Below are 23465 nucleotides of genomic sequence, written 5' to 3'. Positions count from 1 at the left end.
GGATCTCCATACACACTGCCCAGGCTTGCGCCCCAGGGAGGTCACTTCAGTGCTGTTAATGCACCAGTTTGACTTCACCACTGAAGGCATACTCCACTGTCTGTCAACAGACGGATGCCAGCAGTATACATAAACGTATGCTATCTACAGGTTTTATCATCAAAAGCTGGTAGGAGAATGACCTGTTGTCAGGGACTCAGCGGGAGCGCAGGGAGGAGAGGAGATGGAAAGCGAGGGGGAGCAATCCGAGGGCAGCGTAGGAGAATATGACAGCAGCCCGATAGATTCCATGAGCCTCTCCAGCGAATCGGAAGATTCACAGAAGGGGGCGCCGATGGGCAGGGCAAGGGGCGACCCAAGGGGGACACCCCAGAAGCAAGGGGCCAGCGGGGACTCCCAGAGCAGCAGTTGCAAATCAGGACCAGCTTCCCCACCAGAGCGTAGTGGGGGGGAGGAGTCCCAGGTGTCAGAGCCCACATATGCACCACCAGCGAGAGAAGATGAGTCAGGGTGGACCACGCCTCCATCGGAGAGCGAGTTAACGGTTAAGAGGAAAGTTGCAGGCTGGGCGCGCGCGCCAAGTTCAAAGGTACAGGCGAGCGGCACAGAAGGTAGCCCGGATAGGGAACCAGGTCCTAAAGCCCGCCGGAAGGAGGGGCAAGAATCGTCAGGGTCAGCGTCAGAGGAGTCCAGGAAGGATGAGACCCTAGCGGGCAGGAGGGCCCAGAGGAGAAAGGAATTTAGGAAGAGGTGGAGCAAAGCGAGAGTCTTAAACTGGTGTGGAGGGGGAGGAGACTCAGACAGGACTTCGTCGGTCTAAGGTCGGGACGTAGAGCTGCACGCTGCGGCTTTGAAATGGAGACTGAATCTCAATAAAGACTTTTGTACATAACTACAGCCTAGCGTTGGTCCTCTGTGAGCTGGGACCTGGAGGCAGCTCTGACACCTGTCATTTTATTTCTAAGAATAAATAGGGAACAGAGTTAGCAAAAGCCTTTGAATGTCATCAGGCATGGAGAGTTGTGGAAAACAACAAAAAGGTATCACCAACACATGGCTGTGGCATCTAAACACAAAGACCCAGTGAAGGTATCTCCTACCACAGGTAGCAAAGGTAACCAGTGTGATGCCCTTTTTACATTGTTGGACTACAACTCCATCATCCTTGACCATGCTGGCTGTCTTTTCTCTACTTTCAGGTTAATACAAGTTACGTTTGTGCCCTTGTGCTTTTTAGGGCTCTCTTTCACCTTCTTGTGGTTGGATGGGAAGACAGCAAAAGCAGGGAAGTGAAGACATGGACAGGCTTCACAAAATGAGAACTATAGGTGGATTTATCTGGCACTCTGGCAGTGATGAGGTAAACGAGGTTGGTAGACAACTTGTTCCTGTCACCTCTTGCACAGATAACAAAAGAAGTGAAGGTTGCAGAACTAGAAGAGATCTGGGTTACCAGGAAGGACAGAGAAAGACAGGGAAGCAGCAGCAGCAAATAAAACAGTAATTCACACTTTCAAGACATCCTGCCTAATTAACACACACTCACAGAACATTTGAATGTACCTTTTATTAGACTCTCTTATGCCTCCAAGCAGCAGCACAATAAAACAGCTGCCTTCCTTGCCCTGATTCAATAGCCAGTCCCCCTCCTTTCAATGTCTGTTAGCCAACAGCAACTACATGGAAAGGGGGTGGCCACTTAATGCCTAGAAAAGTCTTTGCTGCAATACAGCATCACATCTAATCAAAATCCTGCTTAGAGAAGTTGGGGCTAGCTTAAGCCGGTAGTAGCAAAAACACTTTCCCTTTCCTTTTCAATTTTTTGGGTGGGGCGGGTTCCCACTTAAAACCTTATGAATATTTCTTTAAAAAGACTATATACAGGCAAGGCTAAAGGCCACTGGCACAGGGGCGAGGTCAAAGGCTGCTAGATTCTACAAGATAAAGAAGAAGGGGCTCAGAGCCAAAACACCAGACCATTTTAATTAATTTTTTAAAAATGAGAGCTTACGAAAATAAAAGAAAAGGTTCTGGTTCAGTTGGCACTTAATCATGAAGGTCTGGTCATGAAGGAAAACACCTGCAGAGGAAAAAGACAGACAGACTTTAGGGAAGGAAAGACACAACACAGGACCCTACCATCTTCCCCTTAACCGAGCCAGAGATTCCAGCTACTGCCCTTTTGCCGGAAAGTGCAGGCCAATTTGCATGCAAGCAACTCAAGTTGTTGATCAGACCCAAGGAGAAAAAGCCTCCCTGATCATTCCTGTGGTCACAGTAGCCAAGAAAAGCTTTTAATCCTGGGCTCATGGCCAATGTCAAAGGTTGACAGAGGTTAGTCAGCTCATGTAATTGAGTCCACCTCAGCCAAATTACCTCCAGTCCCTGCCCCGCATGAGCACTCAGCATCCTGGACTGACACTGATGCCACTAACTCACCAGCTCAGCGGTTGGTGGCTGTGCGCAGATCTGTGGTCAGGGGGTCGTGCTGGATCGTCTGGTGCAGCATGAGAGCGAGCAGCCCAGCGCGGTTGGTCATAGCCATGCGGACGTTCCGCTCCTGCTCAAACAGCTCGTCCAGCTTGTACCACTGACACAAAGGAACAAGAGGAAAGCAATCACACCTAGCCCATCGTCCAAAGGATTCCCATTAGCTGCAACCCTCCCTGAAATTGACAAGCCTATTTCACAGGCAGCATGACAAGGCCATTGTCCTTTTGTGCTGTCCACCCGCCCAAGGTCTAACACGAGTTCCCAATCCGTACCACGCGCACTCGCTCCAGGTCCACCTCCGCCCGTCGCAGTTTCTCCCAGCAGTAGTGGCGGTTGCATTTGCGCTTGGGCACGCGGCAGAATTCCCCCGTGAGCTCAAACACGTCTTTTACCATGGGACACCCACACACCTCATCTGCTGACACCTAGGGAAAAGTTGCAGTCGAGATTGAGCAGGATGAAGCCATAGCTGTGGTGTGTGTCTCACTGAAAAATATTCTGCACAAAGATAATCCAACTGGAACACAAGAGAAGTGCACTTCTACAACCTGTAAAAATTGCATAATTTTCTCATTTTGCATAACTTATTTGGGCTTTACTAGTCATAGGATCAAAGAATCACAAAACTTTAGCATTAGAAGGGATCCTGAGGGTCATCGAGTCCAACCCCTGCAATGCAGTAATCATAACTAAATTGTACATGACAGATGACCATCCAGCCTTCCGAGGGAGTCGGTTCTGCTGTCATGCAGGACACTGAAGTCCTTTGCTCTCTGAGAATATTGTTCAGTTATGCCTCTGGTTTGCCATACTTCCGCAGGCATCACCCATTAGTTTGCAAGTGTATCCGTGCTAGAAACTAAGGGCTAGAAACTTGCTTTCCTTATAATGATAGCCAATTCCATGTTCAGTGCTGCATACCATGCTTTCTCTGCACTCTTACTGAATCACCACAGCACAAAGCCCTGGGTAAAGCTCACAACACGGTATTTCACCTAATAGTCCTTCTGAATGATGGCCTATCCTAGCCTGTTCCTAAACTACAGTGGACAAGGACCTCACCGGAAGAGCACTCTGTTCCTACCTTGGGGTCACGGGAATGCTCTGGGCACAAGACCTGCAAGCGTTTGCAGTAGGTCTTGCTTTGTGGGTTGTAGACATCACAGAAAAGGCGAGTTGCCCTGGAGAAAAGAATACACACAGGTAAGATTACAAAGTCATGGCCTTATCCTCAGCAAACTTGATAAGAAATGGGTTATTTTAAAAAATGTAAATGAAACTTTTTTTAAAAATGGAGTGTCAATTCAGGTTAAACGCTAGGAAAGCATGGTTGCACATCAACACTGTGGAACACACCTTGCTGCCTCACCTGGAGTCAGGCATGTCCACTCTAATGGGCAGAAGCACTTAAGGGTTCCAGACAGGGGTCTGGAGTTGCCAGAGATTTAAGCAGAGATATTCTACATGCATAGCATGTGTGTCCCGAATTTAGAAGCAAAATTAATTCTGCCTTATCTGAGATCAGAGTTTCTTGATCAGAAAGAGCAGCAGTTGGGGGAAGAGAGAAACCTGACGAATGGGGTTCCTGATTTCCCACAAATACATTTTGAGGTGGGAGAATAACCCTCTCCACAGATTTCACTCCCATTCTGTTTCCCAGATGTTTTCACCCAGTGCTCCACAAAGTAGCCCAAAACCAATATGTGGGAATGCACACAGCAACCCCTTCATAACTCGTAAAAGTCAGCAGTGGACCAAGCTATTTAGAAAGACCATTAAAATGAAGATGTTGCTGAGTTTTAAGACAGTATTAGGACCCAATTTATAAGAACACAAGAAGCGCTGTGCTGAATCAGGTCAATGGCCCATCTAGTCCAGCATCCTGCTCTCACAGTGGCCAATCGGATTCCTATGGGAAACCAAGGTGGCCTGAACTACACAATTTCAGTCTACAGTTAGAGATTCACATGCCCACTAAAGGGGGTGAATTCCCCAAACCAAAAAACTAGATGTCGGTAAAAGGACACATTCCTTCTTGATATTTAGTTTTCTACATGAAGGGGTTTTACTTCCCCCGCCCCCTAAGCCCCACCTAACATTGGTAGATCCCACACCCCTTTAATACCTCAGTGAGAACTGGGCCTCCTAACCTGCTACCTGTTAAGGATGCTTTAGGCTGAAGCATGGTGTCTATCTTGACAAGCCAATCCTTTTAATCCACTATCTCCCATGTACCTGCCCATGTAGGAGTAAAGTGAGGGCTGTCAGTTTCTTTCCAAGTTACCGAGCAGACATTCATTCATTCATAAGCAGCTCAGACAGACATCAAATTCAAGATTACATACTCCAAGCACCCTTTTCTTTGCACTAATACCAACTAGCAACATGGGGTACACTTTTTAAAACCATTTATGCCCATCCACCTTTCATAAAAAGAAAGTGAGCATGGAGGTGGGCACCCAGTACTGTTGACAAAAGGCACTAGGATTCCCTTGTTCCGTAAGTGAGATGCAAAAGTCTCACATTGTTCTGGGAGTGGAAAGGAAGCTATGGATTCCGACTCTTGCAATGGCCTACAGCTACAAACATTAAATATGTATTGGCAAAAACTAGATTTCCACCCAGCAGACAGTACTGGGTTTGGAAAGGGCCATTGCATTTCTTCACAGCTTCTTGTTCCCATCAGGGGTAACTATGTAACAAAGGAGCAGAACTTCAAGACAGATGGCACCAGTGGCATACAACCTGGTGAGGAGGGTTTGGTGAACAGCCCATAGCGAAAAGGAACTTTAGAGTTGGGCAGGTAGCTTACCCTTCAATACGTGTTGGATACATAGACCCAAAGGATGTCTGACTCTCGTACTGCGGGGGATGGGGGGAGACAGACAGAAGAGAAAAACACAGCCATGAAGTCACAGCAGAACAAACATTAAAAGCACCATCAAGTGAAGAAAAGATCCTCCACCTAAGTTCAACTAGCTCTTAACCTACCGGCCAGTGAGCTAGAAATCCAGTGGACTTCCAAGCCCCACTATGACAGGTGGGCAGGGCTGCTGCAGAAATGATAGGTAGCCCCAGAGTTCCAGGCTCTGACTATAGAAGCCGAGCTCGTTTCCAAGGCATCTAGCCATCAACAGACCTATCCCAACAATGCAACACATTGGCTAAAACTATTTATGGTAGCCAAAATATCATGTGGCCAGCAGTTCCCAAAACATCAGCTATGCAGATAATAGGTTAAATATAGGAGAGGTCAAGCTACAGTGAACAGCGTATTGCATTTCAATACCACCCTTTATTCAGAAAAAAACTTTTTTTTCTTTGCCTTATGTGAGTATTAATAACCCTCCACCCCAAAGAAAGAAGAACCGCCGTATTTTATTACACAAGCAGGAATTTAAAAACTGTGTGGGATGAATTAATGATGAATGAAGAGAGGATTGGTAAACATCGGAGAATGGAAAAATTTTATGACGCAGTTTTAAAGTGGTGTCTCGCAAGACAGGCTTGTTTATGAAAGACGGGGGGAGGAGAACCAGAACTATTTGAAAGTGAACGATGATTGGAATTTGATCTTAACCTGGCAGAGCCCTCTATGAGATATTTTACAAGCCTGGGAAAACGAAAGGGCAGACCGAAGATAAACTTTCGAAGGAGGAGGGGAATGGCGGCTGTCCCTATGAGATATGACTTTTGGAGTGTGTAAAACCCACACAGACGATGTTTGTTTTCAACCTGCCTGTGAAGATTATCAGAGATCGCAAAGAAAGGAATATATGACAACAACAAGAAGATGAAGAAAGTAATAAAGAGACTATCTGGATAGAACTGGATAGAACTGTTTAATTAAAGCAGTAATAGAAGTGATGTTTGGATCCTCGTCCGGAGCTTGATGTATGGGTACCCCCAACAAAATTGAAAAATTTGGCTGTATAATTTGGAATTAATGTGATTTAAAATAATGTGATATGATTGGCCTGTTAATAAAAATTATGTTTTTTTAAAAAAATTAGAAAGCTGCTCCACAATCCAGCAGAGGAGGCTCTTTGGCTAAGACTTTTCCACATCCTGGGGTTACCTACCACGTCTACCAAACCTTTTTTTAACCCAGTTTCAGGTATGCCACAAAAATCCCTGTTTCAGAGGCTGGATAGCAGCGTCTCAATTCAAACACAGGCCCCTGAAGCCCAACACCAAGGTTACCCAGCGCAGAGAAGACAGGCAGCTAACCTTGGCATAGCACCGCTCCATGTGCCGCAGCGCCACCTTGGGGTTGATGGGGTGGCCGCAGGAGACACAGAATATCTGCAAGTCTGTGTCATCACTGTCTCCTTCACTGGTCTGTGGCAGAGGAAAGAGGCAAGCAGGTGTCAGGATTTAGTGGTCAGATTTTTAAAGCAAACAGCATCCCACCCTACAACTCCATGAGGAAGCCTGCAGAACTTATAACCCACCAAGGCAAAACCCCCTCAGCCAGACACCTGAAAATTCCACCCCCAGTTTCTGCAGTTCCAGGTAAGCTACAGTACTAAAACATTTAGGAAGCACTTAATAAATAAAGGGATGGGTACCCTGCTGTGTGCCCAAGAATATTTCCAACACCTTACGTCACTGCTCCTAGCAAAGAACAATACTGGAGGAAACCCAGCCACATAGGCAGGGTACAAATATTTTTTTATTATTATTACTACTACTGCTGCTGCTTTGTTTTCACCCGAATGTGTTGTAACGCCTAATGCAGATCCTAACGCTTGGTCACACCAGGGATTAAACAAGTAAGCTTTGGCATCAATTGAAATCAGCAGATGCTGGCAACCTGAGAATCATAAGGCAAAAGCAAGCTGAACTATAGCTTATTTTATCATAAGAATTTATATCCTGCCCCTCGCAATAAAATTCCCAGGGAAGTCTGAGTTGTTGTCATTTTCTTTATCCCTTCAGAACATCAGAAATAAATTGCTCTGGACTCGAGCATCAAGCTCACATGCAACCATTCCAGCACTGAATAAGTCACAGGTAGGGCATACCTATAATAAGGGTATGTTCTCGGTTTAATCTGGGAACAGACCCATCCTGTCAGTGTTCACAACTATCTGTGAAATTTACACCCAAATGTATGAAATAAAACACACGTATATACTTAGGTTAAGGGACGCAGGTGGCGCTGTGGGTTAAAGCCTCAGCACCTAGGGCTTGCCGATCGAAAGGTCGGCGGTTCGAATCCCTGCGGCGGGGTGCGCTCCCGCTGCTCGGTCCCAGCGCCTGCCAACCTAGCAGTTCGAAAGCACCTCCGGGTGCAAGTAGATAAATAGGGACCGCTTACCAGCGGGAAGGTAAACGGCGTTTCCGTGTGCGGCTCTGGCTCTGGCTCTGGCTCTGGCTCTGGCCAGAGCAGCGATGTCACGCTGGCCACGTGACCCGGAAGTGTCTCCGGACAGCGCTGGCCCCTGGCCTCTTAAGTGAGATGGGCGCACAACCCCAGAGTCTGTCAAGACTGGCCCGTACGGGCAGGGGTACCTTTACCTTTACCTTTTATATACTTAGGTTGCAAAAGGGCTCTCGTCTAATGCACCCAAGTCCTCCCTGGAAGGTTAAGGAGGTGCTGTTTGCAACCCCCCAAGAGGGGTTTAATCTAACACCATATTTGCTGGATCTACAAATCGCAAAATACAGGCGGGCGTTTACCCTTACCAGATTTGATGTACTGCCATCTGCCTTACTAAAGGGCAGATACGAGGGCAAACCCTATGCTGAACGAGTTTGCCCATGTGGTCTGAAAGAGGTGGAAACGGCTTCACATGTGTTGCTACACTGCGACCTTTACGGGGATATTAGGTCACTGTTTATCTCCCCCATCGTTCAGAAATTTCCAGGTCGATCTGAACTTCAGCGGCTGAAAATCCTACTAGGAGATAAAAACCCAGAAGTAACACTGAAAGTGGCCAAATTTTCTGCGGCTGCGATCAAGCGGAGGGCATTAGCTGTAAAAAAGTAAAAGACTTGACCCCTGGATAAGCCCCCTTATCTTTTAAGCCTATACATATATTGCAGTGCATAAATGTGTATATGTGTGTGTGTGTGTGTGTGTGCATGTGTGTTGCTTTTTATGTATAATTTTACAATTTTTTTTTTTTATTTTTTTAGATTGACACCATTGCTCCCTTTGTAAACTATTGTTGTTCCATGTTTCTCTGGTCTATGACCGTAATAAACTCATTCATTCATTCATTCATTCATTCAACCCCCCAAGAGAGGAGGCCTGGCTGCCTGCTCCTTTCTCCTGCACTTCTTCCAGGTACCTCTTCGTCTTCTTTGATGGCTTGCTGCTTGGCCCGGACAATGACAGCCTCCAATTCATGGAATTTGCGCTCCATCTCCTGTAACTTGAGCCGGGCCTGCTGCTGCTCCCGCCGTATCCGCTCTAGTAGCTTCTTGCCATGCTCTTCCGCCACGCATGGACTTTGCTGCCACTGCTGGATGCGCTGCGGGAGGATCTCATATATGCGGCTGAGAAAGGACAGAGACAAGAGGGTGCACGCAACTGAAAACTGGCCAATATGATGGCAAAAGGGTGCGTCACACAGCATCACACTGCACAACACAAACCTACAGGATGGGGACATTTTCAGCTCATAAGAAAACCACCCGGAACTCCCACAACTCAAACTGATGCACTTGCTCCCAGGCTTAGGCTGTTACGGGATTCACTTTGCCCATTACTGCATTATGGCATTCCTCCTCCCAATCGCCCTTTCAGTTATGTCATAGTTACTTCTTTGGGACAGCTGAAGAGCTGAGGCTAAGGTTAAGCATCCAAAGGGCCCAAGTGAGTCCACATTTTAAAAGCCCAAAGTCTCTTTCCTGCCACACAAACCCCTGCATTACTCAACCCATGCTGGAAAACCAATGAATGGGCAAAGCTTCTAAGAAAAGAAATAAAGCTGCCCTCCAAGGAAGGCTCCCCCACTTACTTTGCTGCCAGCTTCATGCCACATTCATCCGAGCAGTACTTGGAGTTAGTCCGAGCAGCCTGGATGCAGCCAGGGCCAAGGCACTGGTGGAGTGATGATGGGTCTTTGGTGTCCACCCGCTCAGCATGCTTTGACCGGTCGCGATGCTTTTGCTTCTGCTTGTGACGTTTGTATTTCTCCTCCTTCTGCAGGGCAAGAACCAGAGATGACACGGCTAGAATTCGCCCACCCTTGCAAGAGCAAAAGGGACACCGGTGTTTACTCATGACCTTCAAATACAGGCAATCCCATTTACTGCCGCCTATTTCCTACTTCTGTGATTAGGATAGTTTGGCCATAAAGCCAATAGTACATTCATCCAACACTGACACTTCAGGCAGCAATGACCTGCCAGCTGCCTGCACTCCTTTCGCTAACCCTAACACCACCACCCCACTGGTAATTATAGCAGGAGAGGTGGAAGGCAGATACGTTTATTCCTTTTGCTATCCTTTTGCAAGGTATCTCCAGCCTGCAGGCTTAATAAGGCCTACCAGGCCCTTTTGGCCAAACCAAACCAACCAGGGCCAAAACGGGGTTGCAGACAATGCTAATCAGCTTATCAGCAATGCCTGCAAAGTCCTTTGAAGCCCTGATTATTAGCTAATTGCTGAGGCTTTAATGTGCAGCATACGGCTCTCTGCCAGCAGCAGCAATCAATTAATGGTCAGCGCTTGAAGACAGCTCTACACAGTGGAAGCCCCACAGGTGGCTGGGATTGGCTGCACCATTGAGGAAGCAGGCAGAAGGGGCTTGGATTGGAAGGGCTTCCTCCAGAGGGTTTGAATCTGTGTCTCTCTGCTCACAGTCCAGAACGCTTAGCAACTACACCACACTGGTTTTATCATCATCTAACAGAAGCCACTGGAGTCTAAAGCAATCACCAAAATGGGTTGTCAGACTAGTTATTTATTGTATTAAAACAACATCTTGTAAATACATTCATATGCTTAGTCTTCTGTCACAAGTCACAATGCAACAACTCTCCTCTTTCATATGTATTTTTGTGTTGCCATGCAATGACTGGATACTTTTCACATTAAAAAATGCATAAGCCAGGACCAGAGCTTCACATGTACAGTGGTGCCCCGCAAGACGGAAAACCCGCTAGACGAAAGGGTTTTCCGTTTTGGAGGCGCTTCGCTAAACGAATTTCCTTATGGGGTTGCTTCGCAAGACGAAAAGATCTTGCGAGTTCCCGCGTTTTTTTTTTTGCTTTCCCCCCCTTTCCTAAGCCGCTAAGCCGCTTATCAGCTGTTCCGCTGATAAGCCGCTTAACAGCTGATCGCTAAAAGCCGCTAGACCGCTAATAGCGCTAATCCGCTAAGCTGTCAATGGGCTTGCTTCGCAAGACGAAAAAACCGCTAGATGAAGAGAATCGCGGAACGGATTCTTTTCGTCTTGCGAGGCACCACTGTACTAGGTCCCAGGTTTAATCTGTGATATATTCAATTAAAAGGAGCAAGGGATAGGGAGAAACACTTCTTGCCAGAGACTCTGGAGGGCAGGGGTGCCATCTCCTAGGAGCTGAGCCCTTTGGGGCCCCCTGATATTTTTGGGAGGGGGCAACCCCACCCCACCCCACCCCAAAGTCGGCAGGTGGCAGGAAACAGCCCCAGGCCAATGGCAGCAGGAGGAGCCAAAGCCACAACTATGGAAGCTTGTGCTGCTACTTGTGCTGCTGCAGGGTTCAGCTCTGCCCCAGCTCCTCCAAAGTAGGACAAGCCTGGAGCCAAGTGCAGTGCAGCTTCAATGGCCACGGCTCCTTCTCCTCTTGCCACGGAGGGGAAGAAGGTGGGAAGCAGCACCAGACCAGTGGCAATGGCAGCAGCAGAAGGCGTTGCAGCCACTGAAGCCATGCCACTGCTGCAATGCTGCGCCCAGCTTCTCCAACATCACACATTGCCACACCCCCCCCCCCAATTCTTCGGAAGGTGGCACCGATGCTGGAGGGCCACTGCCAGTCAGAGTAGAACACCCTTTCTCCAACTGTTGTGGGCTGTAACTCTCACCTTCCCTGATTACTGACAATGATTACTGGGGCTGATGGGAGTTGTAGTCTGAAACCTCATAAGGGCACCATGCTGGGGGAAGCAAGAGTAGACTATACTAGCATAGGTTGGAGGGCTGGGTAGTTCCAGCCTTAATGCCACTGTGGCCCTGTTGTATGAGATCAGTTTCGGTTGTTGGCACATGAAGATGTGGACCAGAGGTATGAAGAAATACCACTCATGACATGTTCTCTCGACCCTTGCCTTCCTTGGCTTGTTTGAGCTTAGCTTTGCTGGAGGGGGCTGGCAGCCTCTTTGCAAAAAGGGCTTGTCCCAACCATCTTGGAAAAGGTGATGGTGCCCCTACTCCTCAAGAGCCCCCCCTCCCCGGGCCCCAAGGTCCTTGATAACTCCTGCCCAATTGCTAACATCCCCATTTTAGGCATGGTGCACAAGACAGTTGTGGTTGTGCAACTTCAGGCGTGCTTAAATGAAGTAGATTATCTGACCTACTTCAGTCCCGGCCTCCTGAGCAGCTCCCGGGGTTGGGAGCTGAGGCCACAATGATACAGTGGATCAACGGGGGAGGGGGTATTTGCTGTGCCACCCAGTATTGCTCACTGTGCTGTACCATCCTTGCCAGGGACTGTGCACTAAATTTGGAACTCTCTCCCCGCAGAGCTGCTGACAGCAATATTGTTGTTAGCCTTCGGTTGTCCAGTCAAGAATTAACTCTTCTCCCAGGCTTCCAGTTGAGTTGTTGAGGCTGCCCTATGGTTTCAGTTTGGCCTGTTCTGTGTTGTTCATATTGTATGATCTAATCTAAAATTGTATTTAGTTTTAATTTGTGGAAGTCAATTTGAGATCCTTAGTGAAAAACCATCTTAAAATCTCAATAAATAAATATTCTGATTTTACAAGTGTGATTTTGTCCTGTTACATACCCAAAAAGAATTGCAGCTCTGGGAAAAGGCCTGGTCACTAAAAACAAGTCTGGCACTCTTACAGTTGTGACATTTCCCACCCACCATCTAGGATCATACCTTCTTCTCAGACTTCTTCTCCCTCCGCTTGACATGCTTCACTTTCACAGCGCGTTTCCGCAACACAGGATCAAGGAAGGGCGCATCGTCAGTGTCGCTGAGCCACGGCTAAGAGAGGAAAAGAGAGAAAAGTAAAAGGAGTCCTCCAATAAATCTAGATTTGCAAAAGTAGAGGGCCTTTTCTGTGGTTGTGCCCGCCCTGTGGAACACCCTCTGGTCAGATGTGAAGGAAATAAAACTATGTGACTTTTAGAAAACATCTGAAGGCAGTCCTGTTTGATGTCGTATTGTGTTTTAATTTGTTGGAAGTTGTCCAGAGTGACTGGGGGAACCCCCCTTTGTAGGACAGTTAATGGCTTTGCATGCTTCACAAAGCAAGAGGGTCACCTTTGTACTGGGCTTTTTAAGTTGGATCAAATAGACGGTTATACTGCCACCTATGGATATCTGCCACGAAGAAGTGTTTCTTTGCCAACCTCTACAACCAGGTATCAGAATGACTGGGATCCAGTCCCAAGTAAACAGAAGAAATAGTAGCCATCTTCAAGTATCTAAATAACTTTCACAGGGAAGATGGAGCAAGTTTGCACTGGAGGAGGGGACCTGAATCAATGGATTCTAGTTACGATGCAGGAGATTCTGACTCAACACCACGTAGAACTTTCTGATGGTAAGATCTGTTAGACAGTGGAGCAGATTCCCTCAGAAGGTGGTGGGCTCTCCTTCATTGGAGGTTTGTAAGCAGAGGTTGGAGAGCCATTCATCATGGATGTTTTAGCTGAGATTTTTGCATTGCACAGGGTTGGACTAGATCAGGCATAGGTAAACTCAGCCCTCCAGATGTATTGGGACTACAATTCCCATCATCCCTGACCACTGGTCCTGTTAGCTAGGGATCATGGGAGTTGCAGTCCCAAAACATCTGGAGGGCCGAGTTTGCCCATGCCTGGACTAGATGACTCTCAGGGACCCTATGCCTGGACTAGATGACTCTCAATGCCCTATAATACCACAGGTGTCTATCCCATGGTGAATGTACTTTCCACCTTAATTGCCATTTAGTTCCACCATCCTAATCTTTGCTTCATTTTTTTTAAAAGATCTTGGGATTATTAAAGGTAAAGGTAAAGGTACCCCTGCCCGTACGGGCCAGTCTTGACAGACTCTAGGGTTGTGCGCTCATCTCACTCTATAGGCCGAGAGGCAGCGCTGTCCGCAGACACTTCCGGGTCACGTGGCCAGCGTGACAAGCTGCATCTGGCAAGCCAGCGCAGCAGACGGAACGCCGTTTACCTTCCCGCTGGTAAGCGGTCCCTATTTATCTACTTGGACCCGGGGGTGCTTTCAAACTGCTAGGTTGGCAGGCGCTGGGACCGAACGGCGGGAGCGCACCCCGCCGCAGGGATTCGAACCGCCGACCATGCGATCGGCAAGTCCTAGGCGCTGAGGTTTAACCCACAGCGCCACCCGCATCCCTTAAGGTAAGTTATAGCAATTAAATGCAGGCTAAAAAGCAACTGCTGCCTGCCTAGAAAGCAGCTAAGCAGCAGCAACAGCTCTGAATGTTCACAAAGGGTTACCGTATTTTCACTCCATAGGACGCACCGGCCCATAGGACGCACCTAGTTTTTGGGGGGGGAAATAAAGGGGGGGAATTATTCCCCCCCCCAGCCACGGCTTCAGCGCGCCCCGTGCTCCGGGCAGCAGGCTGCTATCCGCAGCCTAGGGAGCCCTGCGGGAACTCCCGCGGGCTCCCCAGGCTTGCTGATAGCTTCCTGAAGCCTGGAGAGTGAGAGGGGTCGGTGCGCACCGACCCCTCTCGCTCTCCAAGCTTCAGTGAAAGCCTGCATTCGCCCCATAGGATGCACACAGATTTCCCCTTCATTTTTGGAGGGGAAAAGTGTGTCCTATAGGGCCAAAAATACGGTACATTCAGTAACAAGCACACAGAGTTCTGCTTGTGTAACAGATTTCCCCTTCCCTCCTCTCCCCACGCATTCCCAAAATCTACTTGCAAAGGTCTCCCAGCCTCCTGGAGAAGATTTCCGGGGGGGGGGGGGGGACAAGGAAAATTCCATACCACATGTGAAGTTTGTTGCACAAACAGAGCTACCATGGTGGATACAACCCAAACATCTCAACTGCTGGGGGCTGGGGTTGTCAGCAGTAGAACATTAATCAACAGTACAGCTTCTGTGAGAGAAATTGTTAGGAGACTTAGAAGCTGTCAGCTCCTGGAAACACAGGCGGGGCTGAATGACTTAGAGCGAAGGAATCAGCATCTTGCCCAAAAGCCATGTAAGAGGGCTCAGGGCATTGGGTCTGCAAAGCCTTCCTTTAAGACTAAAAGGGGTTTCTCCATTTGCTGGTTGAAATTTACATCTGGTGTGTGAGCTAATTTCTGGCTTTAAGAAGAGTTGATCGTTTGAGGGCTGAATATAAAACAAGCATGCTCTAATTGTTGGAACCAATAGTTTTTAAAAATCAAGGGAGTTCTGAGTGCTAGGATCCCTATTTTCTTTATGTTTAGTTCTCTGTTATCCTTACGAAAGTATTGCTTTGAAATGGAATTTTGCTACTTCATATTTCATCTATGGGAAAGGATTGTGTTTTGATAAGAAATAACGCTGTGAAGATCTTAAGTTGGATAAGGAAGATTGAAGATCTTAAGGTGGAGACTGAATTGTTACTAGGATCAAGAACATTCAGTATGACAAATACATCACTGGACGTTCCATTGACTGTTGACAACCTTCAGCAAATGTTTGAAGAGCAAATAAAAATGATTAGAGCTAAGACTGATGAAATAGTGAATAAAAGTGGTCCATAGAAGGATGAAATGGAAAGTAGAATCCAAGAGGATACAGAGACTTCAGAATAGAATATGGATAAAGGATTGCCAGAACAGGAGGGTGAAATGGTAGAGTTGGAGGCAACAGACAGTGAAATGGAAGTCTTACATACAGGTGCTTGGAGGAATGAAATAGCCAAATGGGAGAGTTGCAATGTTGGAGGAATGGAATGAAGCCATGGGTGGAGAGATGAAGTGACACCCTGAGCTGACAGAAGTAAGAGTTGAGAGAGAAAATACTCTGTGTACAACTTGATGTGAATTCAGAGGAAAAAGCTATCAGGCCTCCAGTGCTTTTCCTAGAAAAAGAATGGAAGAAACATAGCTGGAAGAGATCGTTTTTGAAAAAAATCAAGATGGAAAACCACAGCAAATTGATGACATTCATTAATAATAATTAGTGATCCCCTTTTGGACTTTTTGTGTAAAAAGGAAAATGAATTAATCTATTTGGGTCAAAAGACTGGAAAATATTGCCTAACAGAATGCAGATCAGTTGGGTGTCATTTTAGAGTGAATATTTTGAATAATTTCTTTTATTCAAAAGGTGGGAAATCAGAAAGTTTTTTTCCTTCTTGTTGTTTTTCTTCTTTTTCTTTGCTTTTCCTTTGGTGTTTTCTGTTCTCTTTCTCTCTGTTTTTTTATTTATTTTTTTTAATATAAAAATATTTCTTTATGAAAAAAATTAATTAAAATTTGGCTTTTTAAAAAAGGAATGGAAGTTCCACAGGCAGACCTATATGTTGTTAAGTAAGAGGTTCTGGGAAACAAAGAAGCAAAGGGGCTGGGAATCAAGAGCAACAAGAGGGTCTGTGTAAGCAGTCAGCTAAATAGTAAACACTCAAGAGGAAAAGGGCTAGAGAGTTTAGAGACCTGAGGGAAAGATGGCTTAAAATAAGGAAACAAGGTGAGCCACAGAAGCAGCAACAAAAAGCAGACCTGAGGATAGATTTCATATACTGTGCTCTAAGAATAGTTGAAAGTGGATAAGCAGGGAACCATTTAGCCATGTTTTTTGGCTATATTTCTCCAGCGTACTTGATTTGAGTAATTTCAGAACACAGCATAAGAGATGATGCGGGGCAAGAAAGAGGCAACCCAGCACACATCCTGTCCTAGGACACAGCTTTTTGACATCAGTATGCATGAGCCCTGCCAACTCGACCAAGGAATCCCAAGGGAACAGGTCCAGCACAGGTCTCACCAGGTTCTGGTCATCGAAGGCCCCTGAACAAAGCTCCTGATACAAATCGGGATCTATGTGCAGATCGTCATCCGACAGGGGTTCAGGTGTGGCAGCCGATTCTAGCTGTTCCTTTAGCATCTGCAGATCATCCTCCCGCCCCCGTAACATCTATTGAGCATTAGGGTAAGTGGGGGTGGGAGAGGGAGGGGAAAGCAGTGAGAGAAAAAGGAGAAAAGAAGAAAGAGAGGAAAGCATTAAAGAAGCCATCTATCTGGCTTCAAAAGCATAATGCATCGAAACAGCACAGACGTGAGCACACCCCTCCCTTCCTGAGCACAGCCTTCGTGAATAGAAAACAGAACTCACTGAAGATCAAAGCAGCAAAGCGTGAGAAGCAGAAATATAGAGAAAAAGACAGAGAGAGAATCCCAACACCCGCTTATTTCCCAAAATCAGTAAGAGAGAAGCTCAGTCATTTCAAAAAAAGCAGGGCTGAAGTGTCCAACAAAAAAACCTGCAATTGAGAATACATCCAAACTGGATTCTGAGGTTGCAATCCTACATTCACTTTCCTTGGAGTTAAGCCCAACTGAACTCAGCAGGACCTTACTTCCAAGTAAACATGTACAGGAATGCACTGCCACGTACCAAGTTATCTCAACTACACCCCACTAACTATTAGGCTGCATCCGAACATAGAGCAGAACAAGGTGGAAATGATGTGGCATAATGGACCATCTCACTTCAAGACAGGTGAAGGTTATCTTTTAATATATATTTATGGCTATCCTTTTTGAATACACCCTGCAAGGGGGATAAAATCAACATGGAGTAAGCCAGATCATACATTTTCTCCCTGCTATGCTACATTCCTTCCAGAAGGGAGACTTTTTTTGTTCTACGTGTACTCCATCTGCAATCTGAAGCAGCACAGTCCACTCAACCACTCCCAGATTTTTTTCCACCTTATTTTGCTGTGTGCATAGACCAGGTCTCATTCTGCTTCCCCTATCTAGGGGGGAAAAACCAGGAGTCCCAACTGAACACTCAACTATTTTAGGTCCCGTTTTTAATGAAAAAGAAAAAAAAGAAAGAAAAAAAACTGGAGGGAAAAAGGAAACTTACCGAAGCTGGAAAATATTTATAGGACTCCTAGGAAGAAAAGAACGGGAAACAAAAATCACGTGTGAGCTACACACAAATCAACAGCTTGAATTTGAGGTGGCTGCTCCTCTGGGGTGGAGCAGCCAAGAAAGTGACCCACAGAGAAAAACATGCAATGATCTCTGGGCAGAAATCGCCCACTGGAATACTCACCCGAGCCCGAACCTGGCACTGCCTCAGCCGGCACTTCTGGCGGATTTTGTTGGGGCCCCCAAATTTCTTCATGTCACGGCAGAAATCACACTGTCCACAGTCCTCTGTGCGCCTGCAGGCCTCGCATTCACCACACATGCGCGCTGAGCGCTTGATCTGCTGCTGATTTTAAAAAATGAAAGGAAGTGGGGAGAGATGAGTATGTGGAGGCTATCTAGAGGGATCGCTGGAGTTATTTGTTAAAATTTTGTAACCTGATCTTCCTCCAAAGTGTTTGATATGACATACATATTATCAGAGAGCAAGACAAGAGAGCAAGACCCATATGGAGCATGTTAAAATATTCCAGCACAGCTGAGACAGCCCAAATTGTCACAAAGATCAAATGGTGAAACTGAGGGTTCCCCTTTTCTCAACAAGAGGAAAAGCACTCCTGGCCACAGGAACCTGAGGATCCACAGCAATGTCCTTAACTTGGGCACGAGGTGGTAGTTACTACTTACTTACTCAGATCTATCAAACATGCCTCAGATTTATAGAGCCAGATACTGCCAGCCATGAAACCTGCAAATGAGCTTAAGTACTCCCTTTCCTTCCTCACATCATCCAGAAACCTCAATTATCAGCAACATTATAAGAAAGCATCAAAGAATATAAGAAGATTCCTGCTGGGATCCCTGCTATTCTAGTGCAGCATTTCTATCTCCAGCAGCTAGCCAGATGCCACAGGAAGTTCACAAGCAGAGTAGGAGTGGAATGGCCTTCCACTATTATTTATTCACAGCATGCATTCATCAGGAAGTATATTGCCTTCTGTCCATGAAGATTCCATTCAGCTATTGTGGCTGATAGACACGTATACACAACAGATCGTATACTGATAAACATATATTATACTACAGCACAATCCCATACTCAGAAGAAAACCCCACTTAGTACAAAGGGGCCTATTTCCAGGTGAGTACAGGATTGCAACCTTAACCTGCCTGCTTTTAAAACAAGTGGCTCTCATCAATGTGCGTATTTAACCTTCAGGGTTCATCACATAAGAGTCCAAACGAGCTAACACTATACATTATTATCTAGGCAGGAGGCGAAATTTGAGGCAACAACTATACATGACTTAAATCCTTGCTGGGGAACCTGTTGCTGGACTCCCATTCCCCCCAGTCAGCATGGCCAATGGTCAGCTATGATAGGAGTCAGAATTCAACATCTGGAGGGTCACAGGCTCCCCACCCCTGACCTAAACAGGATTATCAGATGTGAAAATGTTTATGCAGAGCCAAATGATCATTTTAACTGCACCATATTTGTAGGCTTTCCAAGTGAACATCCAGGGCCTGTTACTAGAGAGCTGCAATGCCTACTTGCAACCAGGCTCTCTGTGAGAACATGCTTGCTCGCTTGCCCATAACACTGCTACCTGCACCCCAGTCCTGTACAAAACATTTCAAAGTCCAAAGAAATACTGACAGGAGAGCAGCAGGATGGAAGGGGGGGCATACATTTCCCCAGCATTTAATGTGCGCCATCTTAAAACGCTATTATAGTCCCATGCCACTGTTCACTAAATTTTTAGATTCTTGTGTTATAATTTTATGGATTGATTGTATTAATGCTTTGAATTTTGTACACCACTCTGTAATATTTTCTCTCAGAAAAGAAGTATATAAATAATAATTATAATGAACAAAGAAACTCTAGATTGCCTTCTCCAAGCAGGTGAACTGCAACAGAGGAAATTCTAAAATTATATATGTAATTGTATATGTAAATGTTTTATGTATGTTTTTAAAATAATGCAAATTGCTTTATGATGCCTCATGGGAAGCAGTTCATAAATGAACTATATAAATGAGTAATAAAATTATCCGTTAGTGCTGGTCAAGACCCCACAAATCCTGGATTCTAGCCTCTATTGGAAGCAAGTCCTTTAGCTTGGTAACCAGCTCTGAATAAAAGGATTCAGCCAGAGGAAAGAAGATTGGGGGGGGAGATGTGTTGGAGATTAGGCATAAAGAGATGGTAACCAATCTCTTGGAAGATTTGCCGCAAAATGAATGCTGCTTAGTTATTACAGCAAGTGTTCCACTTGGGCAGAGGTGAGTGAACGTCCCAAAGAAGTCTGAAGCAGCTATTACAGCAAATACACGAAAAATCTCTAAGGAATGGCTTGAAGTCCACACACTGTTTGCTACAGCCCCATGGTCTTCTATAATGATTTCACCTTCATGCTGTCCAATCAAGAACAGACAAGGGAGGCAAAAAGCTGGACAGGAGCATTTACCTGTACTACATGAAACAGTCAAACAATGACTGTTGGGAGTAGGCAGTTGCCCCACAGTTCTGAACCCAAACACTCAACATTCTGGAGTTGGAATGCCAGGCCCTGCACAGGTGTGACTGAACTCTGCTCCCTTTCACTGCTAAAACACTTACTTTTGAGCTGCGACTCTGCTCTAATGCCAGTTCTTGGGCCTTCGCACGCAGCTCGTCCTTCTCGGCACGTTCACGTTCACCCTCACGATCCTTCTCCTTGGACTTTTTGTGCCTGTACCGGATCTCAAGGGTTGGGTCTCTCTCTGTAGAGCAGAAAGGAAAATTAGCTAAGAGAACCCACATGGTTCAACTCTTGGACCAGAGAGTAGTGGGCAAATACAGGCAGATGTAGTCCTTTCTCTGAATCTAAGTTGGCCTGGACCAGCAAGTAGTTTGAAAAAAGTCTTGTGTATGATATACTGAACTACACGGAGGGAGATCAGGGTATAAAACTTTAACAAATTAACTCCAGTGGTCACTTCAGTTTCTAGCTACATCATGAATCACTGGCAGTAGCTGCTTGCTGCCCTCCACAGGCAGCGAGGAGATTCAGGCAGGGGAAAACCAGGATTTATGAGGCAAAAATCCTTGCAATGTTCCCCAGTTGGGTCTGGGGAGCTCACTGCATCCCACTGTGCCGCCAAGCCCGTGTCTGCCTACTTGAAAGGCAGAGCGGCATGGACGAGCCTCCATCTCCAGCATGATTTGTGGCTGGTTCCTCCATAATTTGGACAATTGGCATTAATTGAGAGGCACTCCTGAACCGACATATGCTAATGGCCAGTGATCAGTCAGCTGCTGAAAGGTCTGGACTTTGGCTCTTTGAAGGTATCTGAATGTTTTCTTTGAAGCTTGAGAACCCTTAACAGCCGGGAAAAGAAGGGGAGGACAAGGTGCTTTGTGCTTTCTTGTGGTTTTCAAATTGTCTCCTTTTTTCCTATCCTCCCCTGCATAATGAAAATGACGTGTGTAGCCGCAGCTGTTATTTTGTTTGTTACTTCGGAAAAGAGGGGGGAGGATTTTGATTTATGCTCAACAAAAAATTTAACAAAGTTTTATAATGCCCTCCTCCCTGACCAAGGATGAATGGACTTTATTTAAAATTATTCCTGAACTGCTGTTGGAGGAATGAAGTGGGTGGGGGGAGAATGAACTGCTACCAAACAGGTGTAGTAAAGAGGCTGAATTTGAGAAAAGATCTTACTTTTAACTGTGTGCCGAGGAAGAACTCCAGAGCGGAATTTTAATGCCGGAGTTTGGATATTCATTCTATGAGTTTTTTATGTTTGCAGCTCATACGCTAGTCCGTAAACAGTGGAAGGAATGTAATGTGACCTAGCACCATCCAGATAAACACTGCAAAGAACTGAACAATGGAAGATAATAATTAACTCTCCCAGCACACCAGGTCTGGAACAACAATGTATATACACATGTGAAATGGACTATTTATTTATAAGATTTAACGGAGGTGCTGTTTGTAAGGTGAAAAAAGCAGCCAGCTGGGAGAATGGTTTAACGGCAAGTGAAGGATATCAACTGGACTCTAAATAAGAGGAAATGGTGATGATCATATATTCAGAACAGGAGCAGGAAACCTGATTTTAAAGAAACTGTATTAAACTAATTTAATTTGGTTTGATTTGCAATAATTTGGAAAAATTAATACTACAGTTTATAGCCACGTTGCACTTATTTTACAATAACCTTAATAAGAAATTATCACTCTTAAAATGTTTTACAAGAAGAGCCAGGCTGCAAAAAGACAGTCTATTCAAGCTCAGATTGCTTCCAACAAATTAAGCTTCTTTTTACTTACCTCCATTCCAGATTCTGCAGCATTTCCCCATCATATTTGCAAACATCAGTGACAATAATAAATGTATAGCTTTGTAAGCAAAATCAAGGCATTCCAAATTTCTAATACACTATCTGAAGGACCCAAACACAGGACTTTGCCAGTTATACAGGGACTAGCCCAGTCTCAATACTATATTGTTTGTAAACTCACCTCGGCACTGCATGCAGTACCATTCCCGTATGGCCTTTGCCATCTTCTCAGTAATGTTAATGCAGTGGCCATGGAACCATTCGTTGCAGTGATCGCAGCCTCTGGGATGGGGAGGGGGGCAAAGAAAGGGAAAGGTGAGGATTCCCTAACTCAGCTTCTTGGCAGCCAGGTTTCAGAACAATACAACTTTCTGCATACCCTCCCAGTAAGCTCCTTTTTCGACACAACTGCAGGCTTCAGAAAGAATACCCTTCGCTCTGACCGCCCCACACTGCTCCTCAAGATCTACCACCTTCAAGCAGCTACAGCTGAACCGGACCCAGAGCAGTCCCCCGTCCCCCCCGCGTCCAGCATGCAGAGGCGAGGCCCCGCGCAGCCCACGAGCAATCCATCCCTCAGCCCAGCCTGTCCCTTCAGCCCCTCGCAGCTCCTCGGGGACTCACATCATGAAACAGTTGATATCCGGCTTGCGGCAGATGCAGTAGACGGGGGCATTTTCTCCATTCTCCGACTTGGACTCCTCACCCAGAACAGCCAGGTCGGGATCAGAAAATTCATCCTGGGGAGGGAAGGACAAAATGTATAGAATGTATATGACAGAATGAGCGGGGCTGCCTGGCGGAGAGCTCCCTCCTCCTCCGAAGCAGCCGAAGGTGAGACCCAGGAGGGCCGCCCGCCCGGCCGGGCCCCCCGTCCTCCGCCCCCCCCCCCCCCCGAAGCCCCCTTCCCTCGCGGGGCGCCGCCTTCCCCGCCGCGCGCGCTCACCATGGTCTCCCTTGTTCTGGCCTGCGAAGAGGAAGCCCAATCGACTTCCCGCCCCCCGCCCTCCATTTCCGTTTCCGCCTTCGCCCGAGCATGGAGAGAAACAACATCCGGGTCTCCAGCGCCTCCCCCGCCCTTTACAAAGATGGCCGCCTCTTCCACGCCACACGAAGACGGAAATCTTCCCCGGTGGTCCGTCTCTTACGAGGGCGCTGCCTTCTTCCTGCTTGCCAGTGACAAAAATGTCCGTTGTTCGCTTCAAGGGGTTTGCACTGTTCAGCTTTCGAACAGGAAGTGGCCATCTTTGATGGTGGCAGCACTCAGGCTAGATAAATAGAAGGAATCGCGATCAGGCGAGGGAGGTTACTGGGTCTTATTTTGTGTTTTTTATCTTGTATTTCTATGTTGTGAATCGCCCTGAGATCTACAGATAAGGGGCCTATACAAATTTAGCAATAATAATAATAATAATGGTGAGT

The 23465-nt window shown here is 46.4% G+C and overlaps 1 protein-coding gene and 1 long non-coding RNA gene across 6 annotated transcripts; one reads left to right on the top strand and one right to left on the bottom strand.

Moving 5' to 3' along the window:
- Positions 1-1957: 1957 nt before the first annotated feature.
- On the bottom strand, positions 1958-23133 carry CXXC1 (CXXC finger protein 1). Of its 5 annotated transcripts, none has more exons than XM_079959007.1 (16): positions 22990-23133; positions 22668-22783; positions 22225-22325; positions 20334-20476; positions 17892-18053; positions 17700-17726; positions 16593-16742; positions 12538-12645; positions 9465-9649; positions 8793-9000; positions 6724-6834; positions 5306-5355; positions 3578-3674; positions 2766-2918; positions 2440-2590; positions 1958-2080 (listed from the first exon to the last, which is right to left on the bottom strand). In XM_079959007.1, the coding sequence occupies exons 1-15, from the start codon at positions 23053-23055 to the stop codon at positions 2444-2446; spliced, it is 1824 nt and encodes a 607-aa protein (XP_079815133.1). In that variant the 5' UTR covers positions 23056-23133; the 3' UTR covers positions 1958-2080; positions 2440-2443. The 5 variants fall into 5 exon arrangements, with proteins under 5 accessions (XP_079815133.1, XP_079815134.1, XP_079815136.1 ...); XM_079959008.1 differs by having other exon boundaries at positions 17892-18050; XM_079959010.1 differs by lacking the exon at positions 16593-16742.
- LOC307206186 lies at positions 6845-8873 on the top strand. Its single transcript, XR_013834304.1, has 3 exons — positions 6845-7637; positions 8038-8118; positions 8748-8873. It is a non-coding gene; the product is annotated as an uncharacterized lncRNA (long non-coding RNA).
- Positions 23134-23465: the final 332 nt, after the last annotated feature.

This window comes from Podarcis cretensis, assembly GCF_951804945.1.
Source record: "Podarcis cretensis genome assembly, chromosome: 17".
NCBI classification, from domain to species: domain Eukaryota; kingdom Metazoa; phylum Chordata; class Lepidosauria; order Squamata; family Lacertidae; genus Podarcis; species Podarcis cretensis.
The sequence above is the reverse complement of the archived record's forward strand: the minus strand, read 5'-3'. Positions and strand labels throughout refer to the sequence as shown.